Here is a 21,036-nt window from a genome sequence, read left to right on the forward strand (position 1 = left end):
AAAGGAAATAATCAACAAAGTGAAGAGACAATCCAGAGAATGGGAGAAAATATTTGCAAACTACCCATCTGACAAAGGAGTGATAACCAGAATATATAAGGAGTTCAAACAACTCTATATGAAAAAATCTAATAACCAGATTTAAAAATGGGCAAAAGATCTGGTAGACATTTCTCAAAAGACATTTAAATGGCAAACAGCCATATAAAAAGGTGCTCAAAATCACTGATCATCAGCGAACTGCAAATCAAAACTACAATGAGATATCACGTCACCCCAGTTAAAATGGCTTTTGTCCAAAAGACAGGCAATAACAAATGCTGATGAGAATGTGGAGAAAATGGAACCTGTGCAGTTTGGGTGGGAATGTAAATTAGTATGACCACTATGGAGAACAGTTTGGAGGTTCTTTAAAAAACTAAAAATAGAGCTAGCATATGACCCAGCAATCCCACTGATGGATACAGACGACAAATAAGAAAAGTCAGTATACTAAAGAGATATCTGCACTCTCAAACTGCAGCATTCTTCATAATAGCCAAGTTATGGAATCAGCCTAAGTGTCCATCAACAGATGAATGGATAAAGAAAATGTGGTATACAATAGAGTACTATTCAGTTATAAAAAAGAATGAGATCCTGTCATTTGCGACAACATGGATGGAACTGGAGGTATGTTAAGTGAAATAAGGAATGAATAATACCTAGTATTTCACAGCACAAGGTGACTATAGTCAATACCGTACATTTAAAAATAACTAAGTATAACTGGTTTATAACACAAAAGATAAATGTTTGAGGGGATGGATAGCCCATGTTCCATGATGTGATTATTATACATTGCATGCCTGTATTAAAATTATCTCATGTACCCCATAAATACATATATCTATGTACCCACAAAAATTAAAAATTTTAAAATGAGATTTAGGTTGGTGTGACTTAAGAGTAGAGCTAATATTTGAAGCAACAGATGTGTAACGTGAGAGTCCTGAGGATGAAATCCCAGAGAACATCATATTTTTAAAAGTGGGGGTGGGGAGGAGAAAATTTATAATCTAAAGGAGAATTAGGCAGTATAAAAAGCAGAAGTGGTTTAAAAGCAGAAGAGAGTAATACTATCAAATCTTCAACATATCAACCTTACAGTGATTAATATCCCATTGATTTTGGCAAGTGAGTAGTTACCCTGGCTAGAGCAGCAGATGAAGTAAAGAAAAAGGAGACATGGAAGGTACTGCTCAGTGGCTGGCTGAAGTGAAGGATCACAGAAACTAGGCAGTCTGTAATGGAAACAAAAGCACTAGTGGAATGACACTGAAGACACCAAGTAGTCAAAGGACTGATAAGTTTATTTATCAGTTTACTGTTAAAGACCACTCCCTATTATTTCCCAAATTTTTAGTTTACGAGCTTTGTGTCCCAGTATTTGCACAGTGCATCTAGGCAAAACAGCAAACGAAACTTAGTTTTATTAAGTAGTCCAAACAACTTATTTATGCCAAAACAATTTAGCACCTGTTGTACACTATGCAACTTACACTGTAATCATATTGACCAACACTACCTACATTTTCTGTTACTCACTCATCTTCTGTGGTATTTGCATTTTTATCACAGCAAACACTAAAAGCCCAGCTTCACAAAGATCTGTCATTAAAAAGAATGTGGCAATGTAACTGTAAAACTGAAAATCCTTGCACTAGTAATGTGTGTGGTGTCCAGCAAACACAAACGTGACTGTGATTTCCTCAAAGTTAAAATATCCTGCAGCACCCGAGTTCTCTGAGGTGCCTAGGGAATCTCAGTTTATAATTTCGGAACCATAGCCCTATTCCCTATCCTTGCTTTTATTTTTCTCAATAGTACTTATCACCCTACATATTTTATTTCACTCCTTTAGAATGTGAGTTCCATGGGGGTAGTAGACTTTTTGTCTTTGATAAGTGCTATATTGCTAGTACCTAGAATGACATCTGGCAAATGCAGGTTTTTAATAAGTAGCTGTTGAATGAATTGTGCAGTGGGAGTAAGAAACTGATTATATTGTTAAGAGATTGTGGCAAAAGCACAGGATATTGAAATTCATAATTTCAGATGCAAAAGTTCTGAACAGAGTGAAGGTTTAAGTGTAGCCATAGCATGAGTGAGTGGTTGAATGAGTGAAAGTGAATAATGCCAGATAACTCTCAGTCTGCTGGATAAGTAAACGACATAAATATTAAGTCACCAAAATAATGCCAAGATTTGAGGTTAAGTCAAGTGCCAACAAACAGAAGGGAAGTACACCCTAAAAGAAAAAAAGCCACAAAGGAACGAGTTCTTAAGTGAGGGTGGCATAGTGATGGGTTGAAAGGGACAATCGGATGGGTCTCTTGTAAAGCGGGGGTTGTGGCCCACTTTACAAGACTATGGCAAAGCAGTGTGTTCAGAAGTATTAGGCTTCTATTAGGCATGATGAAAAGGATAATGCTGTAAAGAGTTTGCAGATGTATTTGTTCATGATGAAAGAGGGCTCCTGAATGCACAACTAGATTTTAAACTTCTTGAGGGCAGGAGCTTTGTCTTATCCATTGTTGTATCCCTGAAGCCTGTTATAACATAGACAGAATAATTATTATCTTTCTCAATGAGAAAGAAAGACCAACAGATCAGACTGACTCAAAAAAAAAAAAAAAAAAAAAAAAAAAGGATGGAAGAATGGACTCAGGTGGCCCTAGCAGGTGTATACAAACAGAGAACACATGAGACACCAACCCAGAGAAAACATGTATCAGTTTCTAAAGAGATGACATAAATTCCAAGTACATCTAAAAAAATGATCATTTCAGAATCTTGGAGTAAGCCTCCCTAACTAACTGTCTTAGTCTCTTTGGGCTGCTATAACAAATTACCATAAACTGGGTAGCTTATAAAGAGAAATCTGTTTCTCATGTTTTGGAGACTGCAAAGTACAAGATCAGGGCACCAGCAGATTCAGTGTCTTATGAGGGGCCACTTTCTGCTTTAACATCATCTTCTCACTGTATCCTCATATGGTAGAAGGGGCAAGAGATCTCCTTGGGGCTTTTTTTTTTTTTTTTTTATAAGGGCACTAATCCCATTCATGAGGGCTCTACCACCTAATCGTATCACACTGGGAATCAGGTTTCAATAACTAAAGATACAAGTCATTTAGCATAATATTTTTTAAAATCCACATTTTATGTTGTAAATGGGGTTACCGTTTTTAAAATTTGACATCTTAGGAAAGTTTCTTATACTTAAGTTGATTTGTAATGTCCTCAACTATTAGTTGATAAATGAGAGTCTCAAGGTAGCTGCACATTATTTCAGGGGTTGTTATTAACAAACAAACACTGGAGGAAACGTATTATATTTTGTATAGTTTATTATACAAATGATAGTAAAATAGTGAATTTTAAAGCGTCTCCCTAACCTTTCATTGTGAATGAACAGTGATGCAGGGAGAAGAGACATTCAGAAGAAAAATCATGTATGTATTATTAAAGTAGAAGAGAGAAAATGTTCAGAATGACAATGTATTTAAAAAATAACCTTGTTGGAATTGTACATCTATCATTATCACAACATACTTATTTGATGAAGCTAAAGAAAAGCCAGAAGGCTAATACGGCTGGATGAGAATAGCATTTTAAAACGTTTTCAGCAACAGTCTAGAAATTTGTCCATTTTAGATCCATTATTTCCTGTTTAGTTCCAAAATTGAATTTCCTACAAGTGCTATTATGCCAATAGTTTTTTCAATTGTCACTAGTGATCTTGATCCATATATTGCATTCATAATATCCAAAATAAAAGAATATTTCATTAATAACAGGTGTTTTCAAAGCTTAAATATATTTCAAAAACCAATGACAGTTAAAGTAGGGGTTCTAAATTTTTGCATGTCTTATTAAGCTTTGTTGTATAGACTAAAATTTTGGTTTCGTAGACTCAGAAATACTAAATTGCCTATTGGGTTTTGTGGCTTCTTGCATCAGCTCCTGCAACTGTCCAATTTGTTCATCACGAAAGTCATTAAGTTTTTCTTCTGGGAGGAAGGTGCCAAAACATGCTTTTCCAGTTGAATTTTGTCTGTTTTCATTAGCTTGTTGCGATAACACTGTTGCATACACCTAAAAAGATAAAGAATGAAGGTTATAGATGTAAAGTTTAAATAATATTTAACATTAGAGGACTTGAATTCTGAGTCACCTATTTTTCCTCATCACTAAATGCAGAAGCATTTGGTTAAGGAGATATATAGTTGTGAAGATACAATTCATTGATAATTTCATATATATCTATTTTTAGCTCTTTAAGCGTTTTAATCAACTTTTAGCAAAATTTTTAACCTGGATATAAGTAAAGAGTGGTGAGTCCACGGATGAGCTTCAGAAGCATGCATAAACCACATCAAACCATATGCAAAATTGTATTTACACAAGTACAGACATCATTTCTGGGGCCATAGCTTTCAACAGATTCTCAAACAGGAACCATGGGTCTTTTTTCCCCCAATTTTTATTTTAAACCTGCACATGTACCCCCTAGATACAAGGGGTACATGTGCAGGTTTGTTAGATGGGAATAACTGCATGATGCTCAAGTTTGGAGGGAGTAAGCACAGTACCCAACAGGTAGTTTTTCAACCCATACCTCACCCTTCAGTAGTCCATGCTGTCAGCTGTTCCCAGTTTACATCTATGTGTGCTCAATGTTTAGCTCCCACTTAAAATTTTATTTTTCTGTTCCTGTGTTAATTTGCCTAGGATCATGGCATCTATGTTGCTACAAAGGACATGCTTTCATCCTACTTATGGCAGCATAGTATTCCACGGTGACATGTAATACATCTTCAAGTGAGTCTAAGTTCATTCCTATGTCTTCAATTACAATTTTAATTTAAAACATACTAGAGAGAAACTTCTTAAACCTTTAAGCCTTCAATATTTAACAACTATCTGTTTCAAGAAAAACTTTTTCATGTTCTAATTTTGCTTATTCATTAAGTACATTAAGCCTAATATTCCAACTATCCCCATCTGCACAAGTGCCACTGTTTTGAAACAGACTCACTCTAAAATTAATCTTTTAAGCAGACAAAGTACCAAAGTATTTTAGTTCATGAAGTTAAAGTGAATGAACTGGCTAACTCTGGATAATGCTGCTACCTGATCTGGCTTGAGATACATAAATTGCTTGTAATTGCTGGAATGGCGGCATTGCCAGAGCAACTTTAATTCCAAACATTCCAAACCTATGGAGAAAATATTTTTCCATGATTTACAGAAATCCACTTATTAAGATGAAAACACTTCAAGTTTTATCAATTCCACTTCTATACGCTTCAGGGCAGGCAGGGTTTTTCAACCTCGGCACTATTTTGTGTGTGTAGTGGGGGTAGGGGTGGGGAGGGGTTGGTGAGAGTCTGCATTGTAGGATGTTTAGCAGCATCTCTTGTCTCTGACCACCAGATGGCAGTAACACCCCTCTCCCAGTCTTGATAATCTAAAATGTCTCCAAACACTGCCAAAGGTTTCCTGGCAAGGCAAAAATCACCCTACCATCCTGAAGAAACTTTCAAACATGTGAACAAGTACCATGCACAAGAATGTTGATTGTTAGAATGTTGATTGTTAAAGCAAAAAAAAAAAAAAAAAATGGAAATAATTGTACTTCAACAGGAGAAAAGTCAAATACACTGAAATTTACTCAGATGATTATAAAGAAGTCATAACAAATAAGCTACAAGTCTATGTATCAACACGGATGAAACTCCAAAAAATAAAATCTAGAAAGCAGGCTTTAAGAAATTATTCATTTGCAAAAATGGACAACTAAGGAGCTCTAAATAGCAAAAACAGAGGACTCACAACTCCCAATTTCAAAACTTAACTAGAAAGCTACATTGAACAAAACAGTGTGGTACTGGCATTAGAATAGATGTATAACACCAATAGAATGAGGAGTCCAGAAGTAAATCCTTACATATATAGCCAATTGATTTTTGATAAAGATGTCAAATCCATTCAGTGGTGGAAAGAATAATCTAGTCAACAACTGGTGCTGGGAAAACTGAATTTCCACATGCAAAAGAGTGAAGTTAGATACCCCATCTTCTACCATGTACAAAAATTAACTCAAAGTAAATCAAAGACCTAAATATAAGAGCTAAAATCATGAGAATCCTAGAGGAAAATATATAGGTAAATCTTTATGACCTTTGATTTGGCAATAGGTTCTTAGATATGACACCAAAAGCTCAAGCAACAACAAAAATAGATAAACTGGACAGTATCAAAATTAAATACTTCTATGAATCAAAGGATACTTAATAGTAAAAAGACAAACTACAGAATGAGAAAAAATTTGCAAATCATATCTGAAAAGGGCTTATTATCCAGAATATATAAAGAACCACAACTAAAAGACAAAAGGGTAAAGCACATGAATAGACATTTCTCCAAAGATATACAGATGGCCAAGTACATGAAAAGATGCTCAAAATCATTCGCCATTAGAAAAATGTAAATCAATGCCTGACTTCACCCTAAGATGTCTACTATAATAAATTTTTTAAACCCCAGAAAAATAACAGTTGTTGGCAAGGCTATGAATAAACTAGAATCCTCATACATTGATAATAAGAACACAAAATGGTATAGCCACTGCAGAAAAGACTGGCAGTTCCTCAGAAAGTTAAACACAGAATTACCATATGATCCAACAAATGCACTCATAGGTATATACCAAAATAACTGAGAACAGGAACTCAAACACATACCTGTATACACAATAGATGACATTTGGAAAATAACCTAGATGTCCACCAGCAAGCAGATAAAATGTGGTATACACATACAATGGAATATTTATCACCCTTAAAAGGGAATGAAGTTCTGATCCATACTACAACATGGATAAACCTTGAAAACATTACGCTAAGAAGCCAAACAAAAAGACATATTGTATGATTCCACTTACATGAAATATGTAGAATAGGCAAATTCATAGAAAGAATAGAGAATACTAATGGCCGGGAGGAGGTAGGAGAGGGTGTTATTGTTTAATGGCCACCGAGTTTCCGTTTGGGTGAGGAAAAATCTAGAATAATGTTGTTACAATGTATCATTTACAGTGTCCAGGAAAAAAATAATTAAAAATTATTACAAACACAGTTAAGAGGCAATCAATGGAGACCAGTGCCTGAGATTATTCAGACATTAGAATAAGCAGAAATAGATTTTAAAGCAGGTACTATAAATGATAAGTATGTAAAAGAAAATACAGTCATCATAAATGGGGCAGATAAATCTCAGCAGAGAATGAGGAATTATCAGAACCAAATAAATTCTAGAACTCAAAAATGCACAATCTGGAATTTTTTAAATGTCACTTAATAGTAGACTGGAGATGAAGGGAAGATTCATGAACTTGAAAATACAGCAATAGATTATCCAGTTTTAAATAGAACAAAACTCTTAAAAGAATCTGTGAAACAATGCCAAAAGAGTTACCATAAGTTTAAGTGGAATCCAAGAAAAGAGGTAACTGCCTTAGCAGAAAAATAAATTTTAATGGGTATCTTATTTTTTTTTTTTTTGAGACGCAGTCTCGCTCTGTCGCCCAGGCTGGAGTGCAGTGGCATGATCTCGGCTCACTGCAAGCTCTGCCTTCCGGGTTCACACAATTCTCCTGCCTCAGCTTCCCCAGCAGCTGGGACTACAGGCGCCCGCCATCACACCCAGGTAAATTTTTTGTATTTTTAGTAGAGATGGGGTTTCACTGTGTTAGCCAGGATGGTCTCAATCTCCTGACCTCATGATCCACCCGCGTCAGCCTCCCAAAGTGCTAGGATTACAGGCCTGAGCTAAAGTGCCTGGCCGGGTATCTTATTTTTATAAACTTTTATGAATTTTAATGAATATTTTAAGGAAAAATAAATTCAAGAAGCTTAGCAAGTTCCAAGCAGAATACAAAATACTATACCTAAGCATATGATAGTTAAATTGTTGAAAAATAAAGCAAAAATCTTTTTTAAAAGTTTAAAAATATATATGTATCTTTTACAAATATATGCAAATGTACAAAACATAAAAACAAGCATGGAAACAACCAACATCAGGATCCTGATTACCTCTGAGGAGTAAGAAGGGGGAATGAATTTTAGCTGTACCTTTTAATATTTATTTTCAAAAAGTGAACTAAATATTTCAAAATATTAATATTTGTTAAATCTGAGTGGTGAATACATAACTTTCCCATTTTTGAAAATTTTCATAACTTTGTGTATAATTTCAGAGAACATTTCACTTAGGGTATAATTTGTAATAATTATGGGAATAATGTTTCTTATGGAAAGTAGAAATACATTTCATGTGTGAGAAATGATCAATGAATGAACACCTTGGGGAGAAAGACTCACAAAAAGGAAACAAAAAAAACCCAACCTTTCCCCTGTACAACATCCATTACTGACTAGTCTTTGACTCCATGTACTTGCAACAGCATTCCTTTCCTGGCAAGAGAGAAAAATGGCCAAAATAAAAATAACTTCAGGACCACAATTTGGAGGTTTCCAGATACAGGAAGAAGCAGCAGTAAAATGTGAATTTACGACTAAGTCACCCTTCCAAGCATATCTGCCTGGAGGGAAGAGACTCAGAACAGAAAAATACTACACTACACATTAACTAACAGCATCTTTTGGTTTCAAACTGTTATGCTGGCTTCTAAGAATAAAGCTATCCCGAAAGTTAGAAGATTCCTATGATTGCTCTCTTGAACCAAAGAGAATATGCAGTGCTTCCTCAGGGTAAGTTAAGCAGCTGCTTCAAGTAGCAGAAAGCTGTCGAAGAGAGACACTTTTGAGTATGGTGAGAGCAGGTGCAGTGGGCTGAATGGTGTCCCCAAAAGATGTCAAGTCCTAATCTCTGAAACTGTGTTACCTTATATGTATATTAAGGTTTTGCAAGTGTGATTAAGGATTCTGAGACGAGATTATCCTGATGGTCCTGAAAATGTGGTCACAAGTATTCTTAGAGTGGATGAGTATTCTTAGAGGGGATGAGAGAAATTAGGCATACAGAAGAGAATGTGATATGAAGAAAAAATCAGTTTGGAGTGATATGGCCATAATTCAAGGGAATCCTGGATCCATCAGGAAGCTGAAAGATGTGGATTTCTTCCCTAGAGCCTCTCACTCTTTAAATGAGGCCTCTCCAGAATACACTACCATTGTTTTAAGTCAGGCTGTGGTAATTTATTACAGCAGACACAGGAAATTAATACAGCAGTGAACTATAGGAACACAGTCTTAAAGTCTCCTAGTAGAAAAAAACTAACCTTCATGCTATCCTGTTTCCCATTAGAGTTTTTGAAAAGGCAGAGAAGCTGTAGTACCAGTTTGTCAGTGATAGAACAATTAAATATTATGAGGCCAGCTGTGCCTTCACTGTACTCTCTAATTCTCTACCTGTATATTAAACTTGCTTATAGTCTGAATCAAATTGATACTATTAAATTACTGATATGGTCGAGCACACTGGCTCACACCTGTAATCCTAGAGCTTTGGGAGGCCGAGGCAAGAGGACTGCTTAGTTTTTAGTAAACCAAACATCACACATTCTCACTTGTAAGTGGGAGCTAAATGATGAGAACTCATGAACACAAAGAGGGGAACAACAGACACCTATATAAGGTGGAAGAAGGAAAAGAAAAGATAACTATTGGATACTGGGCTTAATGACTAGGTGATGAACTAATCTGTACAACAAACCCCTGTGACACAAGTTTACCTACGCAACAAACCTTCACATGTACCCCCAAACCTAAAATTAAAATCTAAAAAATGTGTCAGTTTAATAACGTTAAGAAAACAATCAAATTATAAATTAACTTAAATTACTTAAATTTTAGAACTCACTTATTATACAGATGTTTTTAAAGAATAGAAATGAACTATATTAGATTTCTTCTTACCAGCATTTAGAATCAAACTAAATAAACCATTTCAAGGAATAACATAAAAAGAGAAACAACCAGATATTACGTGCCTTCTGATATTAGTACATATTACCAAAACAACAACAATAAAACCAAAAACAAAAAAAATACACCTAATAAGCCTCTACATCTAATTATCAATTTACAGGAAACACAAGAGACCTAAGTGTTAAACGTCACCATGGGAATGCAATCAGCATGATTCAGACTATGAAAAACTACATAACAACGCCAGTCTCAGAAGTAATAAAGGAAAAATGGCAACTTTACAGTGAAGAAAGCAGAAAGATACCACCTCAATGAAATGATCAAGGTAAACATCACCAGTAATAAGTCACACTGCTCTCATGTACCTCCCAATAATTAGGCACTGAGAGGATGTATCATCTCGGTGGTATTCTTGCCAATAATGCACAACCTCAATCTAATCATAAGAAAACATCAGATAAAGTTCAATTAAGGGGCACTCTATAATATACCTGATCAGTACCCTTCAAAAGTTTTAAGGCCATCAATGACAAGGAAAAAGGAAGGAAGGAACTATTACAGATTAGAGTAAACTAAGGAGCTCTGATTAGGACTAAATGTGATGCAGGATCTTGCATCAGGCCCTGGAACAGAAAGAAAAAATTCCTATAAAAGCTGGTGAAACTGAATATACTCTGTAGTTTAATTAATAATATAATATTGCATTAATGTTAGCTTCTTAGTTTTTATAATAGTACTATAGTTATGTAGGCTATTAACAGGGGAAGTAGCTGCAGAAAGGTATAGGGAACCTGTACTATCTTTGCAACTCTCTTCTGTAACTCTAAAATTAACTCAAAGAGCTAAACAAAAGAATTTTAGATTTAACAGGTGTATCAACTAATTATAATACATTTATTTATTTCTTATTTGAACAAAAATGCTCACAGTGGCTCATGCCTGTAATCCCAGCATTTTGGCAGGCTGAGCTGAGTGGATCACTTGAGGTCAGGAGTTTGAGACCAGCCTGGCCAATATGGTGAAACCCTGTCTCTAATAAAAATACAAAACTTAGCCAGTGTGGTGGCATATGCCTGTAACCCCAGCTACTCAGAAGGCTGAGGCAGGAGAATTGCTTAAAACCAGGAGTCAGAGGTTGCAGTGAGCCGAGATTGTGCCACTGCACTCCAGCCTGGCGACATAGCAAGACTCTGTCTTAAAAAAAAAAAAAAATGCTGCTAACAAGAAGAATCAGGAAACTTTAAAAACTGACTGGATGTTTGGTATTAAGAATTATTTCGGCCAGGTGCAGTGGTTCACGCCTGTAATCCCAGCACTTTGGGAGGCAGAGGTGGGCAGATCACGAGGTCAGGAGATTGAGATCATCCTGGCTAACATGGTGAAACCTCGTCTCTACTAAAAATACAAAAAATTAGCCAGGCGTGGTGGCGGGTGCCTGTAGTCCCAGCTACTAGGGAGGCGGAGCTTGCAGTAAGCCGAGATCGTGCCACTGCACTCTAGCCTGGGTGAGAGAGTGAGACGCCATCTCAAAAAAAAAAAAATCTAATTTTGGAGGTGACAGGTGACATAATAGTATGGTCATGACTTTAAAGAGTCTGCATTAAAATATCTAAGAAAAATTTTATGTTTGTGATTTAAAAATCTGGGAGAAAGAGAAATAAGTAGGGGTACAGATGAAACCTGATTGGCCATGAGTTGACAACTGTTGAAGTCAAGTCATAGGTACACGGTGGTTCATTATATTTCCTCTACATTTTATATGGTTGAGATTTCTCTAAATTAAAAAAATGCATATATACACATGCATACACACATTCATATATAACTTAAAATTAGAAACATTCAACTAAAACTATTTCAATAACTTCTCACTTTCAACTATGGGTTTGAAATTTCTTCTCAAAAAAGCTTCCCAGGTACTGGTGCAGTCCACAGCCTGTTAGGAAGCAGGCAAGCATTACCACCTGAGCTCTAACCTCCTGTCAGGTCAGCAGTGGCATTAGATTCTTACAGGAGCATGAACCCTATTGTGAAGTGCCTATGCAAAGGATCTAGGTTACGTGCACCTCATGAGAATATAATGCTTGATGATCTGAGGTGGAGCCATTTCATCCCAAAACCATCCCCTCCAACCTGTAGAAAAATTGTCTTCCACGAAACCAATCCCCAAAAGGGGACCGCTTACAGTTCTTTGATAAAGCCTTGATTTACCAGTAGTTTTTCTTCTGTTTCTAGAAATATTTCTTAAACATCTTATCATCATAATTTTTTACAATACACATTTTTAAAATCCAAGCAAGACATACCAAAATCATTTTTAAATAGGTTTCACAGTAATTTCCTCACCAAAACAGTAGGATTTCAGTACTGTCACTTTAGCACATAGCTGGTGAAACTTTCTTTAATAATTTACTTTGTGTACCATTAATATTTTTATTTATAATGTAAATCATTGAAATTCCCCACAGGCTAGAAACAAAGTGGCATAAAATTCCTTATATAACTGACATACAAAAATTGAGACTGAGACTGACTGGTTCAATAAACAAATCTGGGCCACAATTTAAGATTCCAATAATGAACAGTGTTGGAAGAAGAAAATTGGATTTGAATATGGAAAGGTGGTAAGAGTCACAGAAGGACAAGACCAAGAAAACAATGGATTTCGGAGAGTTGAGGACTCTGAGTAACAGGACTATGAAGGCAGAAAAGCTACTAGACCCATTCATCCCTTAAAAAATACATGCATATAGAAAAAGGTATAAGGATTGGTCACATTAACTATAGTTCATCTAGACTACAAAAGAGCATGCAATAGTTAAAAAGAACAAGGTCAAACATGTACTGACATGAAAAGCTTCCCAAGTAAAATAATCAACTTGCAAAATAACATGGATATATGCCATTTGAATATGCTTCAAAACATGTACAAATTTAAACAGAGGCTGAAAGGATGGCCAGAAACTTTTGAAGAATAGTTTTTCATATTTTGTTCTGAACACCTCAACTCTGTACTGTTTTGATATTTTATAATAAATATTATTTAAGTAACTAAATGAAAGGGAAAGAAAGGAAGGAATAGCTATAGGAAAAACTTGGGGATAAGGAAATTACAGCTCCAGTATTTCATTTGTCCTTAACAGCAGAGATCAAAGCAATTTTGCAGATTGTAATTAATGTAATTTGAACACAAGCTTTAAAAAAGAAAATCTAAGTTCTCATTATTTTGTGTAATCACATATCTAGTATTTGCTCATCTGTGTTTTCTAAAACAAAATTCCAACTAAATGGCCCCAAAGTAATAATGATATATGAAAATCCAAACTGTCAAGCTCTGTAAATAAAGATAATTAGTTGCCTCACAAAAGGCTATTCTTATTTAGAAAAGCATGTAGCATAGGCCTCCTTTAATACTAAAACCAAATGGTGTAAAACATTTTATGAAAATAGCATTATTAAGGTACTCATCAACTGTATAGAGTTCAAGAAAATACCAAACTATATGACATCTATCCCATTAAAAACTTGACTTTTTAAATATTTTATATACAAAGAATTTCCTCAATAGCATAAAAAAAGATTTGAGGTTAAATCATAAAAATGCTGTCACAATCAGTCTGATGCCTTTCTTTTGAATTACAAAAATTATAAATTCCCTTTAAAATGGGCATAAACTGTGCTACTATTCTCACAACTTCCTGGATAGCTAAAATGACAGTAATTTTTTATAGTTTTGAAAAATTATTTGTATTCTTCAATGTAAACAACCAAAGGAAAGCCAACTATTATTTAGGAAAGAAAAAGGTAACTTTCCCCCAAAATTTATTCAATTATTGTAAGATTCTCTTTAGCAACACTGAACCAACAAACCTAAGTTGGGAGCATTTGGTCAAGCTTTCCCTAGAGAACTTATTAAAAATACCATGACTCCTAGAGGAGCAAAAACAAAAAACACCCCTCTCCACAAGAAACCTGAAAGTTACCTGAATTACAATAACTAAATTCAAAGACACTTTGGGGATTTGAAGCACGTCTGCCCAAGTCATTAATACAGAATATATTATAGAAAAAAAAAAAAAGAACCTACGTTGGCAATGATAATAAATTTGGTTTCTTGGGCTCATTCTGATGAGGTTTTATGATTTTCAAGTCAAAGATGATAGATTATACATGCTATTTCTTAGCCCACAAACACTTGTAATATATAACACTTTGATATACAGAGTGCAAAGAATAGAAAGTAACACTAGTGTCACTAACAAGTGAATTTCTCAGGTGGCCATGAAGCTTAGCCTCTGTGAAGTCAGGTTCCTCTGTAAGCCAAACTCAAGATTCACCTGTGACTCCCAGAGATGAGCAAAAAAAGGTGTTAGTTGTGACACAGCACAGCAAAGATAAAAAGAAAAAAAAGCAAGAACATAGAAAGTTCTTGGCTAAGGAAGTAGTAAGGAAATGTTATAGAAAACCTAGTTCACAAATATTCTTTACATTTGTCTACTATAAACTCTATGTTCATGATATTTGACACTTACAAATCAAATGTCATAATGTCAGAAATGAGAAGTCAGCACAGAAAATAAGCACATTCTTGTTTATGAAATTCATCCAAAAGTTCCCAGAAACAATAGCATTGAACTTAAGGTAATATTACATAATTTACTTCATCTAAAAACGTATTCATAAAACTAATTTTAAAAATACATTTTCCTGATCATTTAGGTGAATGGACTATTTGTACATTTTATGTTTTATATATAACCTTTAATTTATTCTTTAGTAATATTAGAATTCAGTGAGGCACAAGGAAACTTTCTGGAGTAACAGATTTTTGTTACCCTGAATGTGGTGACAGTTTCATGGATGTATACATATTTCAAAACTCACCCAAGTATACACATTAATATGTGTGGTTCACTGTGCATCAATGACACCACAGTAAAGCCGTTACGTTAAAAAAAAAAAAAAAAAAGGAACTAGCCAACTCCTTACCTTACTCACTTATACCTCAATGGAGGTGAGGATGGGTTCTAGCAAAGTAGCAAGAAAATAAGTTTAACTGTAATACCTAAGGATGACAATGATCCAGTTAGATAAAAATGTATATACAATACTGATTTAAAAATTGATGGGGAACAAAAAACAGCTTATAAAGCTAATACACAAAACTCAAAGCTTTTGAAAAAATTCTTCTAAATATTTTACATCATCATCAACAACTAAATTGTAATAGCTAATAGAACAAAAAAGTTCACTCCTAGACATTAAAAGCATGAAGAGTTCAAAACTATAATTTTATTTTTCTTTTTTTACGTTTTTTATAATCAGGCTTTTTCTTTTCACTCTACAGAAAAACTGCATTTAGCAACAGATTTTTAACTACCTGCTCATCTGTAATGCAGGTTAATTCTATATTTTAAAAGATTATATAAATTAAAGGACATGATGCATTCAAATTCTATTTTGATGTAATCAGTTTAGAAAATCCCCAATTTATTGAGAAAATAAAATTAGTACGTTTTATAACAAATTATTTACATTATAGCTGTCACCAAAAATATGTATAGCAATCTGCATAATTCTTACTCTCCAAAGGAATCTATCAAGTGAGTTACATCAAATCAAATATTTTAAAAATTATATTTGATATATATAGAAATTGATAGTACTTTCACAGTTCAATTTGGGGTAATACTGATCCAAAGCAGAGGATCATGATATTAATACTCTTTTTTTTTTTTTTTTTTTTGAGACAGTTTCGCTCTTGTTGCCCAGGCTGGAGTGCAGCGCCACGATCTTAGCTCACTAGGTTCAAGTGATCCTTCTGCCTCAGCCTCCCAAGTACCTGTGATTACAGGCACCCGCCACCATACCCAGCTAACTTTCGTATTTTTAGTAGAAGCAGGGTTTCAACATGTTGGCCAGGCTGGTCTTGAACTCCTGACCTCAAGTGATCTGTCTGCCTCCCAAAGTGCTGGGATTACAGGCGTGAGCCACCGCACCCAGCCCTGAAAGGCACATTTTAACACAAAATTTAAATATATTCTAATGTCTTACAAGTTATCTTCTGTATTTGTTATTCTAATTAACCAAATGAAAGAGTGTATCACAATCACATTTCACGTTACCCAGAGTCTACACATCTGTAATCAAACTAAAATATCAAATAAGATAGCTCACTCACTAAACGAGAATATAAGAACTCATTAAAGGAGAATATAAGAATAAGTATATAAGAAATGAACAGGATATTTATTTGTAGGCTAAAAGAAGAGGGGATAAAAATTAGTTTACAAAGTAACATAATAAAAAATGTAAAAGGCATGAAGAAAACACAAAAGCCAAGCGTATGAAACCTCTCACCTTGGAGTCAACACCTATCCCAATTACACCCCCGGTTAGCAGGAAGAAGTTAGAGCAGTTGTCACACTTTTTCCATCTTCACTAGCCCACATCTTAAGATTAAGGTGATATAAAACCCAAAGGAAGGGATTGAAACCATCATTGCAAAATTATAACTGAGACAGTGAGAGAGATCTGACCTAACCAACTCCATCTTGCTTCTCACGTCCAAGCTGTCCTTATTTAATCCTGGGCACAGGTTGAATTAACTTTGGGAGAATTTAGTTTACAGTTTGAAACAAAGATAACACATCTTTCCCAAAACAAACCCCCTTCTTGCCTGGGAACTAGACTGCTGTTGTAGGACTAACAAATTAGCCAAAAGATTATGATTTCAGACTCATGCAGCTGGAGGCTACAAGATTCTGACCCTCCCCCAAATTGCTCCTGGGGATAATATCACTATTGTGAAACTTAAGATTGATGCAGGATTTTTTGCTCTAAGCTTAGTTCAGCTAAATCCAGGTTCTTGTCTCATGACCAGGAAAAATTAGGCATGTGAACACATTGAAGGGTGATAAGGGCAGAATTCATTAGGCAAAAAGAGGGGGTCCGGCCAGCAAGCTTCCACCTCACAGACTGAATACCAGGGCTCCCACACATGAGCTGGAGACCAGGCTCCTCCTGTGCATAAAGGACGAATTCCTGGTGGCTCCACCCCATTCCCCCAGTGCATGTGGGCCTCTAGTTCACTGTGGGCATGCCCAGGCAAGACCCTGTGCAGGTATTCCCTTATCTGCACAAAAACATCCAGTGTACACACTTGTGGGTGGATTAGAGATTCTCCAGGGACCCTTCCTTATCTACCTAGGCATTTGTCTGCCTCCTGCCCCTATCAAGATCAGTGCTTGTTTTGCAGCCCCTGCACTTGGATCAGCTGGCACCACCCAGATCGATAAACTGGCTCATCTGATCTGTGGGCCCCCACCCAGTGCAAGAGGATAGCTTCAACTCTGTATGATTTTATCTCTGACCCCACCAATCGGTACTCCTGACCCACCGTCCCCCACCCACCAAATTTTCCTTAAAAACCCTGATCCCAAATGCTTGGAGAGATTGATTTGAATAATAATAAACTCATCTCCTGTACAGCCAACTATGTGTGAATTACTCTTTCTCTATGGCAATTCCCCTGTCTTGATAAATTGGCTCTGTCTAGGCAGCAGGCCTGGTAAACACATTGGGTAGTGTATTAGTCTGTTCTCACACTTCTCTATTAAAAAACCTACCTGAGACCGGGTAATTTTTGAAGAAAAGAGGTTTAATTGACTCACAGTTTGGTAGCCTTAACAGGAAACATGACTGGGAGGCCTCAGGAAATGTACAATCATAGCAGAAGATGAACAAAAAGCGAGCACCTTTTCCACATAGCAGCAGGAGAGAGAGAGAGCCAAGGGAGAAAGTGCTACACACCTCCCACCAAGCCCCTCCTCCAATTCGACATGAGATTTGGGTGGGGACACACATCCAAACCATATCAGGTGGTTACATGTAAATCCATCCTAACACACTCCTCTTTAACTGCCTTGGCATGAAAATAAAAAAACTCACTGAAAGTTGTAAAATTTTATCAAGCATTGTCAAGAAAGAAAGTGCCTAGATCAGTCAAATTAGTATTTTGATGCCCTGAGCGAGACACTTCAGTGGAAAAAGTACATAAAATCTATTTTAAGTTTAGTTATAAGATCCGTTATGCATTGTTCTATGCTGAATGAATAACTTTTAAACGGCAATTATTATTTCTACTATTCTATAAGGTCCTTCATCTGGCTCCTTATTTCACCAGCATCATTACAAACTACCTATAATTCCTGTAAACCTAAAATAAAATTCTAAGCCCCCCACCAACTAACTGGCCCCTTCTCTTGGCCAAGGGCATTCTAAAGTAAACCTGAAATATTAGTTCAGGCCATAATGGGAAAGGGTGGTCAGACATGCCTGATCATACCTTCTTCCCTTTGGAATTCAGGCACAGCTGACCAGCATTAACATTAAAACAGAAACCTTAAAACTAACAGAAGAGACTCTCTAAGTCTTACAATCTGTTCTCTCCAAAAGCTGCTATCAGGAGACTTCATCTGCATAACAAGAACCTTCCTCTCCACAACCCCTTATCTTAACCCAGACACTCCCTTTTATTGATTTCAGGTCTTCAAACTCTTTCAACCAATTGCCCATCAGGAAATCTTTGAATCCCCCTATGACCTGGAACTCCCACCCTCCCCAATTTGAGTTCTCCCCACTTTCCAGACTGAACCAATGTACATCTTACATGTATTTACTGATGTCTTATGTCCCGTAAAATGTATAAAGCCAAGCTGTTGCCCAACCACCTAGGGCATATGATGTCAGGACCTCCTGAGGCTGTGTCACAAGCATGTCCCTAACTTTGACAAAAAACTGTTAAATTAATTGGTTGAGAGTTGTCTCAGATAGTTTCTGGTTTACATTCTGAAATATTCTACACCCATCCATGCATCAGCAGCCATATAGTCCCTCTATTTGGAATGTCCTTATTTACTTCATGGAATAAGATGTCAAGACTCAGTTCAAATGTCATACTGTTGGGACACCTGTACCCCTGCCCAGGTTTGCCTCTATGCTCCCTTGGCACTTTGTACACAGTTTTTTTATAGCAGACTTCTTACTGTTGATGTTGACAGCAAAGTCCTCAAGACACAGGATCATGCCAAGACACCCACATCCCTTCACTGTCTAGCAATACCAGGCATTGATATACATTTATTAAAGAAAAAAGGAAGAGAATAAAATGTGTAAACTGTGCTGACCAGCTAAAACCTGTATTCACAATTCACCTGACAAATTTTGCTTTACAAGGCAAACTGACAATTTAGCCTTGCAATCAGCATATTAACCTCTTCAATTTCACAAAAACACATAGAACGTGGACAAATTTGAATGGATGAGCTTGCAAATCTAAATATCAGAATTCAGACCCAGGTTTATTCCAAGAAAATGAGGAGACTCAGGATTAGTATAAACATGATTATTTGGAGGTGTTTATTTCTCCTTTACACCATTTTACAAAATCTCACCTAGTCATTTAAATTCTTCGATCACAAAAAAAGTATTATTAAAAAGGCAGCAAAGTCCCTTTAATCCCACATTTGAAAGTCAAATGTTGATTTTCAAATAAATACCCGTAAAAAACATGCTAATGGAATGCTAACTGGTAACCAAAATAAAAAACAAGCAAAAAAAAAAAAAAAAGTAGGAAAATCCTTTGAGATACCCTAATTGATCTGAAGTCAAGAAATTTATTTATTTTTATTTATTTATTTTTTGAGACAGAGTCTCGCTCTGTTGCCCAGACTGGAGTGCAGTGGCACGATCTCGGCTCACTGCAAGCTCCACCTCCTGGGTTCACGCCATTCTCCTGCCTCAGTCTCCCAAGTAGCTGGGAATACAGGTGCCCACCACCACACTCGGCTAATTTTTTTATATTTTTTTAGAAGAGTTGGGGTTCCACCATGTTAGCCAGGATGGTCTCGATCTCCTGACCTCGTGATCCTCCTGCCTCAGCCTCCCAAAGTGCTGGGGGTTTAATCTTTTAAAGAGTGAGTTGTATTCAAAGAACTCCAACTTATTGTTTTCCATTACAGTTTCGTCACAGCCATGACACATCATTTCAAACTATGTTCCCTAATAGGTTTATCTTGTCATCTTTCCTATAGTTTCAGTTCACTATGTAATTCTGTTTATATACTAATATATTGCTTCAGTATGATGCAAATTATGAGAAATTATGTTAGTCTATCATCCCTCCATCCCCACATTGGTAGATGAGTTTCACTTCAAATCTCCACCACTAGTTATTCACTGTGTGTGTGATGAATTCACGCAACTCAAGATGACTTGGGGCATAAATGTCATAGCTATATAAAAGAACTATGAACTGGCCAGGCACGGTGGCTCATGCCTGTAATCCCAGCACTTTGGGAGGCCGAGAGGGGTGGATCACCTAGAGTCAGGAGTTTAAGACCAGCCTGATCAACATGGAGAAACTCCTGTCTCTACTAAAAATACGAAATTAGCTGGGCGTGGTGGCACACACCTATAATCTCAGCTACTCAGGAGGTAGAGGCAGGAGAATTGCTTTAATCCGGGAAGTGGAGGTTGTGGTGAGCCGAGATTCTGCCATTGCACTCCAGCCTGGGCAACAAGAGGGAAACTCTGTCTTAAAAAAAAAAAAAAAAAAAAAAAAAAACAACTATGAACCAATAGACCTTTAGTTTAGAGATAATAATTACCTTGCCACCATACAATCTGTTAAATAAGCAGGAGGCCATTAGCCTGAGGCTGTCCTAAGTAACAAACTGCAAGCTAATTTTGTAACGAATAGCCAGTTTCAACCAATCACGAACAGTCAAGCTTTAACCAGTCACAAGCAACTAACATGCCACCATGCCCAAATACTTCCTGTGTCTGTGTATCCATCTGAATATCTGAACATGAGACTTAAGACTTAGTTTTATAAAATGACTGCCTCTGGGAAGCAAACACACAAAAATGGGAAGGGATGAGACATGGCAATGATGCTTTTAATGCTTTGATACTACCTGATTTTTGAGACTATGTAAACATAAAACTTAAAAAAAATTAAAAAGAATGCTTGA

The 21,036-nt window shown here is 36.1% G+C and overlaps 1 protein-coding gene across 2 annotated transcripts in view; it reads right to left on the minus strand.

Annotated features, from left to right (window-relative positions):
* Positions 1 to 3,373: 3,373 nt before the first annotated feature.
* Positions 3,374 to 21,036, minus strand: part of SDHAF3 (succinate dehydrogenase complex assembly factor 3) — a 76,059-nt gene continuing 58,396 nt past the window's right edge. For both annotated transcript variants that reach the window (XM_055272632.2, XM_055272633.2), the window contains one exon: positions 3,374 to 4,139. In XM_055272632.2, the coding sequence (XP_055128607.1) occupies positions 3,936 to 4,139 (204 nt within the window). In that variant the 3' untranslated portion in view covers positions 3,374 to 3,935. The remainder of the gene's footprint in view (positions 4,140 to 21,036) is intronic.

The sequence above is a fragment of the Symphalangus syndactylus genome, chromosome 3, assembly GCF_028878055.3.
Source record: "Symphalangus syndactylus isolate Jambi chromosome 3, NHGRI_mSymSyn1-v2.1_pri, whole genome shotgun sequence".
Classification (NCBI taxonomy): Eukaryota; Metazoa; Chordata; class Mammalia; order Primates; family Hylobatidae; genus Symphalangus; species Symphalangus syndactylus.